This window comes from Schistocerca americana, chromosome 8 (assembly GCF_021461395.2).
Source record: "Schistocerca americana isolate TAMUIC-IGC-003095 chromosome 8, iqSchAmer2.1, whole genome shotgun sequence".
NCBI classification, from domain to species: domain Eukaryota; kingdom Metazoa; phylum Arthropoda; class Insecta; order Orthoptera; family Acrididae; genus Schistocerca; species Schistocerca americana.
In genome coordinates, this window is record NC_060126.1 from 123,344,048 (window position 1) to 123,359,951 (window position 15,904).

The following is a 15,904-nucleotide window of genomic DNA, read 5'->3' on the forward strand; positions in this document are numbered from 1 at the left end:
GTGCAGAGCAAAGTTTGGCAATCTGCTGCTTCAATGTTCTGACAAATTGTTCCACTTTGCCATTCAACTGTGGATGGATCAGTGCACTAGTTAGATGCTGTATGCCATTGTGCTCACAGAATGTTTGAAATTCATTTGAAATGAACTGAGGGCCGTTGTCTGACACTATTACTTCAGATAAACCTTCGAGGCAAAAGATCATTGAAAACACCTGAACTGTGCAACCTGCCGTTGTCGATTTCATTGGAACAGCAAAAGGGAACTTGCTATAAAAGTCAAACTCACTCAACCAACAATTGTTCCAAAAAGGTCCTGCAAAGTGTGTGTGCACATATAGCAATGGCGATTACAACTTAGGCTAAGCAGAGAATTTTTATGGTGGATTGGACTGATTTTCCGCACATGGGTGACACTGTGATATCATCTGTTTGATCTGGCTGTCCATACCCAGCCAAATACAGCGTCAACATGCTAACTGTTTCGTACGAACAATCCCCCAGTGTCCTTGGTGTGAAGTAACTGCAACACTTCTTTTTTGCAAAGCTTTGGGGATCAATACATGTGACTGACCACTGTTATTTTGTACAAGAATCACACCTTTCTTTTCAGCGAGGCTATGCTGATGTGTAAAGTATCGGCGCACCACAGAGTTCTTTATGTAATGCAAGGAAAGAGGACAATATGTGCAAATGTAGTTGGGCAAAATCTGGATCAGCGTCCGTGGCCAGTGCAATTTTCTTATAGTTCAGCAGAAAAGATTGAAGCTATTCAGAGTCCTGAGCATTGATGTGACAACAAATGCAGCAGAAGCATCAAAGTATGTGCCAGGGCCAATTGGAATACATGAAAGCACGCCTGCATTACCATGTTGAGCTGTCAGATGATACATTATCTAGTACTGGTATTGAGACGACAACAACAAAACTCATCTTTGCAATTTTTGGGCAGTTTGTACAGGAAGCAGTGTTATCAGATGAAACAAGGACTGCAAATGCTTGTAATCCATTACCAAGTAAAATTTTCTGCCATACAAATAGTGGTGAAATTTGGTGACACCGTACACAATACCCAAAGCCTCTTTTTCAATTTGTGAGTAGTTACACTGAGCTTTAGGCAACGCTTTAGATGTGAAAGCAATAGGTCTCTCTTTATTACCAATTCTATGTGAAAGCACTGCACCGATTTCGTAAGAGGAAGCATCAACTTGCAATACAACTGGTGGTTTGTCGCGATCTAAATGAACTAAGCATTGATCACTGAGCAATGCATCTTTTAGTATTTGCAAAGCTGCTTCACATCATTTGTCCAAACAAAGGCGACATTGTAAATAGTCTTCATGGGTTTGCCACCAGTTCACATTGTGCAAATTCCACAATACTTCCTCAGAGCAGCTGTCCTACATCTTCAGGTGATTCAACCTTGCTGGTGGCTAGGTATTGTAGTGATTTGAGAATTTCTGTGTAAATTCTAGAACCACTCAGCCTTCTACCATCTTGAACACACAATATTCTAGATATGAGTGTGGGATGGTACAATCCTTCCTACTGCGCATCACATGTTTGTGTGTACAGGTTTAAAATCAGTCACGAGAAGAAAGTAGACGTGGCGGTCGAACTGCACCGACAAGTACCTGTCAGGCAATCCATAGAGATTTTAGTGCATGTCTAAGGAAGAACCATGGAGTTTTTATGCTGCTCTGCTTATTGTGTCATTGACTATTGTTATGTGAAACAAGAACAGTTGAAAAAGTACTCTTTTAGACTTTTGGCTCAGTCTTGGTAGAGGCAAGACATATTTTCCAATTCATTTTGAGAAAGTCATAGTAGTCGATCCAACTTTCTTTCAACTGTAACTCATCTTGTTTCCAATGTGTGACGGTACGAGGTACTTACAGGAAGTTACATATGTATGTTGAAAGTGTGAATTATATTGTGCATGAAAGTCAAATACGTCATTAACTGACGAAAAGGAAAGTTTGTATGTACACTCATTTTATTAGTAGTAAGTGGCTTAAAAGTTCCTGTACCTATCGCTATTTGATGGAGAGGAAGTCAAGAGATTTTCCAGCAGCCAACTAGCTCTTAAAGAAGAGGGATGCAAAATTCCAAGTCACCTCGTGAAGAAGTGGAATGTGGTTTGGAGAAAAAAATCAGTATAAGCCACACTCACATTTTAAGCCATCAGAATGTTAGAGTACGACTGACGGTATTTGCACATTGAGGCCCCGTTTCATGACATGAGTGCGAAGAATGTGTACGTGTGGAAATTGCTCATGCACAGTGATTTGTGGATGGATGGTGCCATACTAAAACGTGGAAATCACAGAGGGTTCTCCTGCGTGCGCACGGTACGCTGCGTTTACTAACAGTATGGCCAGACATTATTCATCAAAGACCATACTAGACCAATGTTATAACAGGTCTGTTATCAAAATAATCTTGATTTTAGTGTTGTGGTTTAATAGCAGTTGACAATTGTGGAATACTGTCTGAATACAGGATATCGCATGATTTATGAAAAGATGGAAGTTTTATCCCCGGCATCAATTTGGGATTGCATCACAAAGGAAGCAATACATATCTGTACTGCTGCTAATCTCATCAACAGGGATGTGGGATTTCAACTGAGCACAGCCTGGAACCCTGGATTAGCTGCTATTAAATCACAATGCAAAAATCAATATTTTTCGATACAGACCCGTCATAACATTGTTCTAGTACGGTCTTTGGTGAGTAATGTCTGTCTGTACTGTTAGTAAATGCAGCATACAGCGCATGCACAGGAGAGTCGCTCTTTGATTTTCGGCAGTGGATGTTTGAGTATGGCACTATCTACCTGCAAATCATTGCACATGCATGATTTCCAGGCCTGCGCATTCTTTGTGGGCATGTTCTAGAAATGGGACATCGATGTGCGGATACCATCAGTCGTACCTAGCCACAAGCAAGGTTGAACCAGCTGAAGATGTTGGACAGTTGCTCTGAGCATATATTGTGGCATTTGCACAACATGATCCAGCATTAAACCCGTGAAGACTGTTTACAACATATCTGCTGGGAAAGCTTGAAGAGTCACAAAGGGGACATTATTGCGATGCAAGTGATGCAGTGGAGCTGCAATTTGTGCAGCATTTGATATGAACCAAATATAATAGTTCATTTTCCCTAAAACTGACTGCAATTCTGTGATATTGCGAGGAACTGGCAAGTCTCATATGGCTAACAAATGCGACTGAAGTTGATGTACACCTTGACTGTTTGACATGACCAAGATACTGCAATTTAGGTTTAAAAAAGTGACACTTGTCCAGTCTACACTTTAGTCCTGACTCAGATAACGCACAAAACAAACCACGTAAATTTGCAATATGTTCTTCAGGTGTATGACCTGCTATGATAATATCATCCAAATAGTTTGAATAGTTTGGCATTTTGCAGTCATCTGTTCCAAATACTGTTGTAAAATGGTGGGTGTGGAAGCACTGCCAAAAGGCAAACACAAATATTTAAATAAACCCAAATGGGTATTTACTACACACACTTTTTGAGATTCTTCACCGAGCAGTATTTGGAGATATGCATGACGCAAACCAGTTTTTGAAAAATAGTGTCCATCAACTAATCTGTCCTTGAAATTCTCTGGCTGTGGCAGTAGATAAGTATCAATAACAGTTTGTGAGTTGACTGTAGACTTAAAGTCAGTGAATGCGACCTGGAGGTTTGGGGAGCAAGACCAGTGGACTTGTCCGTTGACTAGCTGATATGGGTGCAATAACTAGATTGTATTGCACTTCTTTAAGTTCACCAGCGAATTTGTCCTGCAGTGCAATGGGAACAGTTCTGGCCCGGCAAAATTTTGGCTGAGCATTGTCTTTAAGCGCCATATGTGCAACAAAATTGTTAGCTTTGCCTAAAACTTCAGAAAAGAGTTCCGGGAATCCTTTTAGCAAGCTAACTACGCAGTCTTCTGCATTGAATGCAGATGCTGACAACACATTGTCTTGAATGTTAAAGCCAAACAAATGATAAGAATCAAGACCAAATATGTTCTCACAATCGCGTGATTGCAACACTGTAAAAGTCACTGTTCGTGTATGCGAGTGATAAATGGTAGGCAAAGTACATGTTCTGAGAAGAGGTATGTCTTTTTCATTATAAGCCATCAGTTGTGTGCTAGTTTGAGAGAGGCAAGGGGGGCCTAACACTTCATATGTGTGACGATTTAGCAGTGTGACATAGGCACCCACCTCCAATTGAAATTTCACAAGTTTCCCACAAATAAGTAAATGAACGAAAAGTTTGTTTGACTGATGTATCACTGATGAATCTGGTGCAGCTTGCTAGTTGCAGACTTGGAATGTACTGCTTTTATGACATGGGCCTTGTGTCTAGATTTTTGTGAGTGGGGCAGATTCTTATTTTTGTTCTGTCACAAATATATGGATTGCACATGTCCTTTTCTACGACAAGCGTAACACAGAGCCTGTCGGGAGGGGCAGTCTTGGCGTTTGTGCTGTGAATAACACCGAGGGCAAGACTTAATTCTGTTCGCCTGTTTAGTGAACCGCTTACACAGTGTGGAACGTTGTTTACTCAGAGCGGCTAGTGCACGCCGCCGGTGCAGAATGAGGTGATCGCAAGCAAGGGACTCAACCCAACAGATAGCTGGCTGCTCAAATTAATGAGTCAAGAAGGCACCAGAATCGTACTGATCTAGTATTTGCACTACCTGCTGAAATGATGGATCGGACTGTTTCAAAATCTATTCTCTGAGTTTGACATCAGGTACTTTATACATGATCGCATCACGCAACATAACATCTGAATGTAAAGCACCGCAAGTACATTTGAATTTGCATTTCCTTGTCATACCTTGCAAATCTGTTACCTGTTTCCGATAAGTTTGATCTGGCCTTTTTTGAAATTTAAGAATTGATATCTAGCTGCTTCCACTTTCACTTGTTGGTCATAATAGTTAGTTAGAGAAGCGATTACTTGGTCATAATTAAGTTCACTTGGAGTGGTGTTGAGGATACAACTTCTGGATAAGTCTGAACACTGTACTTTCTACTGTTGATAATAAATATGGAAGTTCCACCATACCTGGTACATTGTGGGCAATGATGTGGGCTTCAAACCACAACCACTCTAGCCATTCCTCTTCTTGTTCACAAAACTGTCAAAAAGTTAGTGTAGCAACTGTAGTAGGTGGTGCTTCTTCCGGCGGGCGCACAGCTTTGGCCAGCAGCTGCTACAACATGTTGAGTAATGTGGAGATTTGTTGAGTGTGGAACTGAAACACCTGCATTAGCTTTGTAGCATCTAATGCTTGCAGCTGCGGCGCCTGAGCAGGGGGCGGGCAGGTGGGGTGGGCATGTTGTTCGACACAAATGCAACAAATAGGCAAGGCAAGTAAACAAAGAAAGTAAAGAAAATTTCTGCAAAGACGACCTGTAAACACTGATAAGCAAAAACGACAAGAAACTGTTAAAGCAAATAATTGCCCCTGCAAAGTAAAGACAAAGAGAGAATTAAGGCACCAGCACAATATAAACGAAAATGCTGTGGCCGTCAGGCGCTGGGTTTGGCAGATACTCGTCGTCAAATGTGAGGTCTTGCCCATTTGTCTCGTATAGGATGCCTAAAGGATGCTGTGTTCTTGGAATGTTCTCGGAATTCATGTAAAATCACATTAATAACTTTCTTACAAACGAGAAGAGTGACAATATTCAACGTGTATTTATAAGTGGTTGCAAGCGATGGGCAACATGCAAAATAAGTGTCCTTTGCTATATACAGTGTTCTTGCAAGCAATTGATATGGATCACATGTCACTGTTATTGTAGCACTCTCTGCTAGGTTGTGCTAGTGCTGTCCGAATACTGAGCCGATACTGAGCAACCAAGGCTGGCAGGAGCAGCGCTTATATTCTCTTCTTGTAAAGGTCACTCCTGTCATAGTGTGTTCTGATCAGTGCATCATTGGTTGACGTCATTTCACTGCCTTCTCTTGTTTGCATTCTTCATCTTTGTTCCGGCAATTGTGGTTACGCCAGAACAAGTTTTATGGACTGTATACCATAGTAACTGTTCCTAACACAGTTACAATGTAATTATTTTTCACAATTAATGTTGTATGCAATATTTCTAATTGCAATTACAATTTAAAAAATATATATTACCTTGCACCACTACTGCTATCCATTTCTCTCTTTATAACCTTCCCCCCCTCACAACCAGCTTTTACCATGTTAATCCCCCCCCCCCTGCCACCCTTTTCTCATATTAGCCATAGTAATCATTTTGAGATTGTACTAATACATTAATACACTGAACATTACAGTTCATTGTCCTTTTCTAAGTGATTGAAAATACACATGATTTCACTTGGCAATGTTCCCATCGGAAATAATCTTGGCTCAATAATTAATCCATCCTCCACCATTCTTATCTTACACTATCCACTTGAAGACGTCAGCAACAGAGTGAAATAGTGGAAGGAGATATAGTGAACATGCAGACCCTATACATGTAGGATAAATACTGAGAAAAAGAGAGAAGAAAACAGTTGTTGAAATGTGGTGGGGGGAATCACAAGATGATCAGTAGTGTATACATTTATTGAAAAATGTCTCCCATTGAAAAAATAATCTAAGTTTACCAATGTTTTTAAAAAGTTTGTGACGTGATCGACAAAATACCACATGAGTGATTCCTACTTCTGTAATAAATTCAGAGAAAATGAATTGTAAATAATTGACACTCAATATTGTGTACCAACAATCAGCTTCCAATAGTGTTCACGAGTATTCTTTTTGTATGTCAGCACATAATAATGAAATATTATCCTTTAAAGTAAAAAGAATAAAGTGGCCCCCTTCCCACTTTATGTCCAGGTCCCCAGTTTTAAATAGCCCTCCTCTCTTGGGTGACATATGTTGTCTGTGGTTATATCAATGCAGAAATACCAGTATCAATACAGAAATACCAAGAATCAAAAGTTAATGTTGCCAGATACTGCATTTTGAAAGACCAGGTTAAAATAGCAACAATATGGAAAGGATAGATTGCTACTCCACGTATCGGAGGCATTAGTCGCAAACAGGCACAGTGAAAACAAGCGCGCGTGCGCGCACACACACACACACACACACACACACACACACACACACACACACACACACACACACACACACACATATTCACAATTGACATGTACAAGGCCATTGTAATCTCCAGATGCTAGGGCTGACTGCATCTAGCATCAGGAGATGACAGTGGCCACTTGTGCGTGAATTGCGGTTGTATGAATGTGTGAGACTTTTCTACTTCTGATGAAGGACCTTGTCCAAAAGCTGAATATTTCCAGTATACTTTTTTGTTGTACATGTCTATGACTTAATGCCTCCTCTATGAGCTGAGTAAAAGTCCATCCTTTCCACATTGATATTAATCCGTACACTGTATTTAATATGCAGTTTTGTTATGGTGGAACAATCTTGGATTCTCTTTCCTTAGAGTCTGTTTCTGTGTGGAATATGGTGGTTAGTGTACAGATACTCATATAAACTTGCTGTCAAAGTTTGCCTGTGAATGATAATTGTATTATGGCATTAATAAGACGGTGACCCACACTTAGCCATCATAATAGAAATCACTCTTCTAATGATCCATGCGTAATGTCACAGCAGATAACCTTGCAAATGGTAGTCCTTTTTATAGTTGGTATAGGTGTGCATATGTGGACACTAACAGTTCAAAACTTCTCATTTATTTTCAGCTAGGCCTAGATTAAGCCTTTAGCTTGACAGTCTTTCATTAGTTCATGATTCTCAAGTAATAACTCCAATATATGCCATGTAATATGAATGTATGCTATATCATAATCACACAGTTGTAAGTTATGAAACTGGACTTCAGTGCAGCAGCAAGGATAAGTAAGTGATAAACATTTTCTTGCCACTGTAACATTGCTTTCTAAACATGAAAGAGACCATTCCTGTATTTGAGGGTAATAGGACAGGATTGTAAAACTGAGTCCAACAATAGATATTAAATAGGCTGTTGAATATGAATTAACAAAAAACTACACTTCCATTGTGTTGGCACATAGTATGTGTAAGATTATGCCTTCCCATACAGCAGTAAGTATGTAAAGATAATTAAAATGCCAAATATAGAAAATGTCACCAATTTGTATATTTCTTTAACAATGTGCTACACCAAATTATATATCCCATTCTCTTCATAAGTAGCTGCTTTTCCTATTTTTAAGGTTGCACAGTTGAAAATAAATCTGTATTTGATTAAAAATGTGACACATCCTCATGTACCAGTCCATGAAGTGAAGTGAACAGTGTTCTATCATCATGGTTGGACTGTCTGGCACAACCAGCTGTCAACAAACCACATGGAATCATGATCTGGGAAAATGCATAGAATTACAGAAATATGTATGTCACAGTTTCATATCAGCTGCTCTCCATCACCTGAGCTATTCCAATGCTATAATCCTGTGAGGTGACAATGTTACCTCAGTGCACCACCTTTTCAGAAAGACAATCGGTATTACTAAGCAACCATCCTTGAACGTAGTACCAGTTGCAGTTTGCCTTTTGACAGCTTCCAGTGGGAATGAAAGTTTGAATTTTGACATTTTGTCTAATTATTGACTGAATGTAAAAATGTAGTATGCTGTCCTAATTTACTCATTATGAGGTTTATTCTTATGTTACTAGTTTAAAACAGTAAGACAAGTACTGCAGTTAGAAACTGTGTGTGTGTGTGTGTGTGTGTGTGTGTGTGTGTGTGTGTGTGTGTGTGTGTGTGTGTGTGTGTGTGTGTGTGTGTGTAACTGGTGGCACATAAATATCCGGACTTTATTCATCCAGTACTTCAGAATGAGGGCACTTGGCAATTTCCAGTGAACTTTACACACAATTTCAAACATTAATGAAACATTTTTTCGCTGATTCCATCCACAGAGTGAAGAAAGGAAAAAAGTTTATCGGTCACTACATTTTCACTGTTCATGCAGTAAGATTTCGCCATCATATATGATTTTTTAACTTCTTATTTCTATGTTATTAACTATTCCCAACATAGTTTGTAGATAGTATCCACATATGCCTTTGAATGTACCTGCAAAATTATATCATTGTTGACACAGAGTTCAGGTGATATAATGTCATAAACAATGAGATGTGTGAAAAACTAGTTTTTGCTTAAAACAGATTGCAGATTACCCAGGCTGCATTCATTCAGTGTTTCATAGTGAGAATACTTATAAACTTCCAACAAACTTTAAGCATAATATCAGACCTTTTCCAAGCTTTTTCTCACTTAAATGCTTAATATAAAATATTCAACACATTAACTTCTATGTAAAATAATCAGACATTTGGAACATTTTATACATGGGAATTTTTAAACAGTTTGGGATTTGGTGGTAAGAAGCTAAACAGTTAGTGAATAAAACTGTATTCAATTCAAAATATTAACTACTCATTTCACAGTGTTAGGCTAAATATGTCTTTAATAAATCTGAGTTTAATGTGGTCTTATTTACTTATCTTAGAACTCATGTAAAGGCTTAATAACACCGTCTTTCTTGAAAACTGCATTAAAAATTTTGATGGTCCTGGTTTGTGAAACTTGGTATGAATACCACACACATGAGCAATGTGCTACTGTGAGGGAAAAGAGTGGTAAACAATGCATTCTGCTGGTGAACACGTTTCCTGGTATCCTTTCGGTGAATCAAAACCTATTATTTGTTTCAGTTGCATATAAGTCAACCTGGTCATCCACTTCATGGATCCAGGAACTGTTGCTCTCAGGTGTTTGTGTGATATGACCGACTCTAATTGTGACTCATTAATCATGTACTTTTTATGTTTAGTAAATTTGCAGGACTGCATTTATATCTGTTAGGAATAAGCTTCTGGTTTTTATACTAGCCTTATATTTTCTAAAGATATAACTAAATATTTAGTAAAACTGGCTACTAAATTTTAATGCACAATATTGGCCATAATAATTCCCCCACTCTCTGTGCATGTTTTGAAGCCACTTACAAACCAGGTGTGATACTGATTAACCCTTTGACTGCTAGAGATGTGCTCTCTGCATTCTGTGCTGAGCATGGCTTTGTTGTCAGTGTTACTGCTCGCCTAATGCTAGTACCTGTGCTAACAGGTGGTGTTCCAGGCATTATGAAATACTTATCATACAGTTTTAAGAAAACTATGTGGTGAAAAAATTTGATTTTTGCGTATCTTACCATCTGATGTCTTCACTTGATAAAGGACTGAATTTATTTTTGTTATTTGTCATAACTACTGTGCTGCATCAAATAAAGTAAAGCATTACATGAAATTTTAAAGAGTTTGCATTGCATAGCCTTTGCATACGGCTGATTTTAGCTCATATATTGGTATGTACAAAATGTAGATAAAATATCAAAATGCTTTTGAAAACTGAGAGCACAAGAATATTTCGCTTCATTGTCAAAGCATTGGTTTTTATATCCAGTGGATGTTCATGCACAGAATGTTCAGTTCCATCCCTGCACATTGGGAATAAAGTACTCATAGCAGTTGTTATATTTCATTAATGGTTCAAGATATCAAAATGCGGATTTTAGAAAATGACAGCATGAACCATACATTGTGTGATATGTTGGTGAAAACTTTTTTGTTCATGAAGATAAGAAAGTAAATTGTTCACGGGAGTTAGAGAATGGATGGAGTGGGATGCATAGACACATCAGTAGTGCTTAAGGAAAACCCGGAGGCTACATTTTAACAGGTCCTTAGCATATGAGGAGCACGGGGAATGATGAGTTAACTCGCCCACAGCGATCAAAGGGTTAACAGGTTTATGGGAGTCCTGCAACACAGAGTACATCCTGTTGCCCTTGTCCATGGTACTTTGAAGACTGACTATCAAGAACATTAAATTGGTTCATGTGATCAGAATTTTTTGCATTCATGGAAAAGATTATTTTGTTCTGTATAGTTCCTCCTGCTTGAATTTTGATACAGTACACTGAAGGGCCAAAACATTGTGACCACTTGTTTATAGCATGTTGCTTCACCTTTCTAATGCTATACAGTATCAGTTTTGCTTGTCATCACAACTTTTTTCTATTTGTTTTAAAGAGGAAACATAGTTATATTGAAAACTTTATTGGTAACAAATACAGGAAAGTTTGAGCTATCGTTTGTTATCATTTAGACATCTTTCATATTGTGAGCCGAACTGTCGTATTACTGTGTTGGAGGAGGCTGGGAATGAAACCAGTGCATGTAACTGGCATTTCCAGCTCTTAATTTGGTGGAAATGCTGACTGGAGGGCGGGAATTTCTTGAATGTGAAGGAAAGATAGAAATTGCTGAGAGCAAGAACTGTATGGTGGAAGATAAAATAGTTCCTGCCAAGCTCCTTCACAACAGTTGTTGAGCAGCAGTCCTTATGTGGGTGAGCATTTTCATGGGTTAACACACCTGCGTTGAGCATTCTTGTTTGGAATGTCTCATCACAATTTCCACAATGTTACATAGTGACAGTAACAGGCGGCAAGGCATTTGCCGTTCCATTGCTGGGCAGGCAGTTAATGGGCAGAATGCCCCTCCTGTCCCAGAACACCAAGCACCCACTTTCCCCACCAACAATGTCTCCTTGAATTTCGTCTTGACAGGAGACCTACTTCTCTATTCTACAAACCACTGTGAAGTGATGGCAGAGGGTGTGTTCCATTGTACCAGTTATCAGTGCTTTTTCCTGTTCCATTCATGTATAGAGTAAGGGCAGAATGATTGCTTACACACCACTTGTCTAATCTTGCCTTCGTGATCCCTGTGGGAGCACTATGTTTGGGTTGTAAGATATTCCAGGATTCATCACTTATATTTGCTTCTAGAAACATTCTAAGTAGGATTTCTCATGCCAGTTTGCATCTGTGAATTCAGTTCTTTCATCAGCTTCCTGACACTCGACCATGTATCATTTCATATCCCCACAAATTGTTACACCCAAGTACTTGTGTGAGTTAACTGATCCCACTGTGAAGTTGACTGATCCCATTGTGAAACCGGTAATGTTGCTTTGATTCCAGAGTAAAGTCAACAACCCAAATCTCGGGTTATCTTCCATTAGGAACGTGGATGCACTCAACAACTGTGATATGACTTTCAAAATGACTTTTCAAACCCACCTCTCATCACCTATTATGATCCTGTCGAGGAACTCGTCACAGTCATCATGGTTCTGCTGCAGAAATGTCACTGCTGCTCTGAAGCAATTTATTTTGCATTGGTTGTCAGGTTTATCAGTACCCACCTGCTACACACATTCTTGAACAGAAAGATGCCATTGATGTTGGGAAAGACATCAAGCATGAGGGGGTGCTGGTGTTCTGTAATAATTTTATTGTAGTCCACGGCTGTCATGTTGTCTTCAATCATTATCTCAGATCCCAAGGAAGTCCCTGTGAATTTTCTCTGTAGCTTGATACTGCTCCCAACATCCCTGTATCTGTGTCATGGTGTGTGTTTCGAGCTGCTGTTTGCCTGGATGACTGCATGTCTGTACATCAATCCAAGCAATAAGTTTCTATTAATCCATGGTCCAATCCAGATACTCTCATGCCTGCTGCAGTCATAGTTGACAATAGTTTTGAATCAACATGAAAACACATAGGGGTTATCTGTTGTTGAGTTCCATGCTCAGCAATATGAGTTGAACAGTGGGATCCTAAACTCTTGTGCCTGCACAAGCATTGTGCTTTGTGGTTAGATCAGCCACAGATCATAGCATATTCTGTATGATGTAGTGGACTAGCACCTGACCTTCACATTCTGTGATGGGCTTGAATGTCCAATACCATGTCACCTACTTGGGATTCTGTGATCTTTAAAATGATTTTCCATAGATGAGTACAACAGTAGCATGTGAACAGTTGACTAGCTTTGCAGATTCTGAGATGCTCATTTCCAGGCACTGGGACAGAGTCCATTATGCCAGATGATTTCCTCATTTGCAGCCATATAATCACTACAATTATTCCACTTTCATATCTACTCTGTCTATATAATTCCCTTATCTCAGATGCCTCAGTGTCACCAGGCTGCATTCAGTCTAGCAGTAGCAAGTGGGCATAATATTTTGGTTCATCACTGTAGAGGTGAATAATGCAGAATGTTAATTTCGTGTGTCAGCTCTGCTCTCTAATAAGTGTTATGTGTGATATTTTCCAACTGTTGATAACTGTCCTATGTTCAGTGAAACTCTCCTCTTCTGCATCTGCCATAACATGGCATGGGAGAAGAATTTTGTAGTGGCCCATATTCAGTATCAATTTCAGACACAATTTCATTCTTTTTTTTTTTTTTTGGAAGGGATCCTGATGTCACAGACAAATGAACAGATGGTTTACAGGCCAGTCATTTTTGGAGAAGTGGTATATACATGAGTGAACAGTAATGAAAGTCCTTCTGGAACTTCAAGTATGTTTCTCTGGGCAATCTTCCAATATACCAACTTTCAGCAGCTTCCAGTAACTCAGCAGTTGATAAAGATGACTTTCAGTGGTGTATAAATTTCCCAAAACTCACACTGAGCCTAGAAGCAGTGTTCACAATGAGGTTCCTTTCTAATTAAGATTAATGTAATCAATCTCACACCAACATTCACTAAATAGGGAAAGCTCTTGTAGAAACACTGGTAAGGATAAATGGGAACCAAAATAACTGATAAAGTCGTGAAGAATATATGATAAAAAGAGGTGGTGCAGTTAAAAAAGTCACAGTATCTAAAAAAAGTCCATTCGCATGGGACATACTAATTAAGAATTTTTTATTAAAAACATAAGAGTCTTTAGACATGTGACTTGTTACATCAGAACTGTGTAACTGGGAAACTATTTTTGTCCTACTGCCCATTATACTTGTGGGAGTATTGAGCTTAAGAATAAACCATAGGAGATTTGTCTGTGAACCAAGTGGGCAAGATATTGAATTGTGATCTGGCTCTTTAAAAGAAACCTCTTCAGATCAATATGTCCTTTCCCCACTGTATTGCTTCTCAAGAAAGCCAAATCTACTGCAATAAACAGCCTCTCTCAAAACATACAGAGGGACTGACAGCAGAAATTAAGATTCCAGTTTTGTGGCAAAAGAGAAGCCAATTCTGACTGGTTCAAAGATGGGAGGGGTGACAACAAACAAAGATAGATTGAAAAGACCAAAGATATAAATAGATGCCCGAGAAAACAGAAAGAAAGTACTGCATTGTTTGAGCCCCTTTCTCATTGTGAACTCAAGATGGGAAACAAGCTCCCCATCTTCTATATACATCTTGCCATTAATGACTCTTCTTTCTCTTTCTTTATTTTGTGTTCCTTATCAATATGAACTTTTACTTTTCCTCTTATATTTTTTAGAACTCTGTGCCTCATTCAGTAAAAAAAGAACCCTTACAGATTTACTTTGATGTCCATCTCTCTATGAAGAGAGACCTTTTTTTTTTTTTCAGGAATGGGTAGCTGTATCAAATCGAAATTTATGTCTGATACTAAAGACTATGGTTCCTTGGTGGTGTAAAACATTTAAGTTTCTGAGTTGATGTAATCCAAAGGTATAACCATTTATGTCGTCTGTTTTGATAAAAACTCACTCATCAAAACCTATAGAGGAAATATCTATGTACGTAATTAAGCTTGTACTGAACCCTCAAAGTGCAAGTCCTACTTGCACTTCTCTGGTTTTCTTGTTTTGTTTCCATTCTCATCTTGCAATTTCTTATAGGTTTTATGTTAATCCTTGACATTCGTATTATTATTAACAGTTCTTACCTTACTCTGTTTGTCTGAAGACTGAGATGGTACATCGAATGACATTGAACTCTTAATTAACAGGCATGGGGCTCAATCCCCATCCATTCAACCATATTTAGGTTTTCTCCTCTAGACCATATTTAGGATAGTATCATTACAGATATGGCCTTTTGCTTGACCAATGCTCCAACTAAAATTGTGATCTATCTCAGATGACACTGACACTTTTCCTGTTGTGTTTCTGTCCTAATCCATATTTTGAATGATTTTACAAGTCCTCTAAAACATGTGCATCTTTCTTTTGTTTATTCCTCATCTTTCTTTCTCTTTCTGCTGAGGGAATACTTAAAAATTCCAAGATGTAGAAGGTCAATCATGCTTTCTAATTTATGTGTGTAACAACCTTGCTTTATTTCTTTCTTCTTTGGTTACAAGGTTATATATGTTCTTCTTGAGTCTTGTATATGACTAATTTTCATGTACTGTTAAAATAACTTTGCAAGAAATTTCCTGTGATGGTTTTGCTATGCTTTATAGGTCTGGTGTCCAAATTACGGCTAATCTGTAATGTTCTGCTGGGTCCCACACACAGCCATTCAAATCAAAGCAAATCTTGGGAAAACACAATTATGGTGAGTACAATATCAGGACTTGTGGGTGTTATTAGTAATATTCCATCTTCATGATTTTGTTCTGTGTTCCAGGGGTTTTCAAAGCACGTTTTCTCTGATGGGCATGAATCTCAGATTGCAGAGACTTCTTGTTGAATATAGTGACCAGCTCACACAATTAGAACAATCTGCTCAGTTATTTAATGGAATGGAAAAGCAGTGAGAAGGTTACCATAAAGTGTTTTCATTACGCAGAATGTCGTGAGAAGTGGTGTAATACAGGTGCAATTTTGTGAAGTGACTTGCCTAATGACAAAATGTTTATCTTATTTTTTAAATAGTACTTTTAAATAAAATTATACTTAGTATTACTGCTGTTCTGTGGAGTATCATGCTAAACAACATTGTGGTGTCAGTGATGAATATTTTTCTGTCTTACTGTCACCACAAAGTTAGAGA

At 38.6% G+C, this 15,904-nt stretch overlaps 1 protein-coding gene across 1 annotated transcript in view; it reads left to right on the forward strand.

Moving 5' to 3' along the window:
• Positions 1-15,668, forward strand: part of LOC124545615 (protein HIRA-like) — a 322,322-nt gene extending 306,654 nt beyond the window's left edge. Inside the window, 3 exon segments of the mRNA XM_047124563.1 lie at positions 15,372-15,466; positions 15,539-15,558; positions 15,560-15,668. Of these exon segments, the coding sequence (XP_046980519.1) occupies positions 15,372-15,466; positions 15,539-15,558; positions 15,560-15,668 (224 nt within the window).
• The last annotated feature ends 236 nt before the right edge of the window (positions 15,669-15,904 follow it).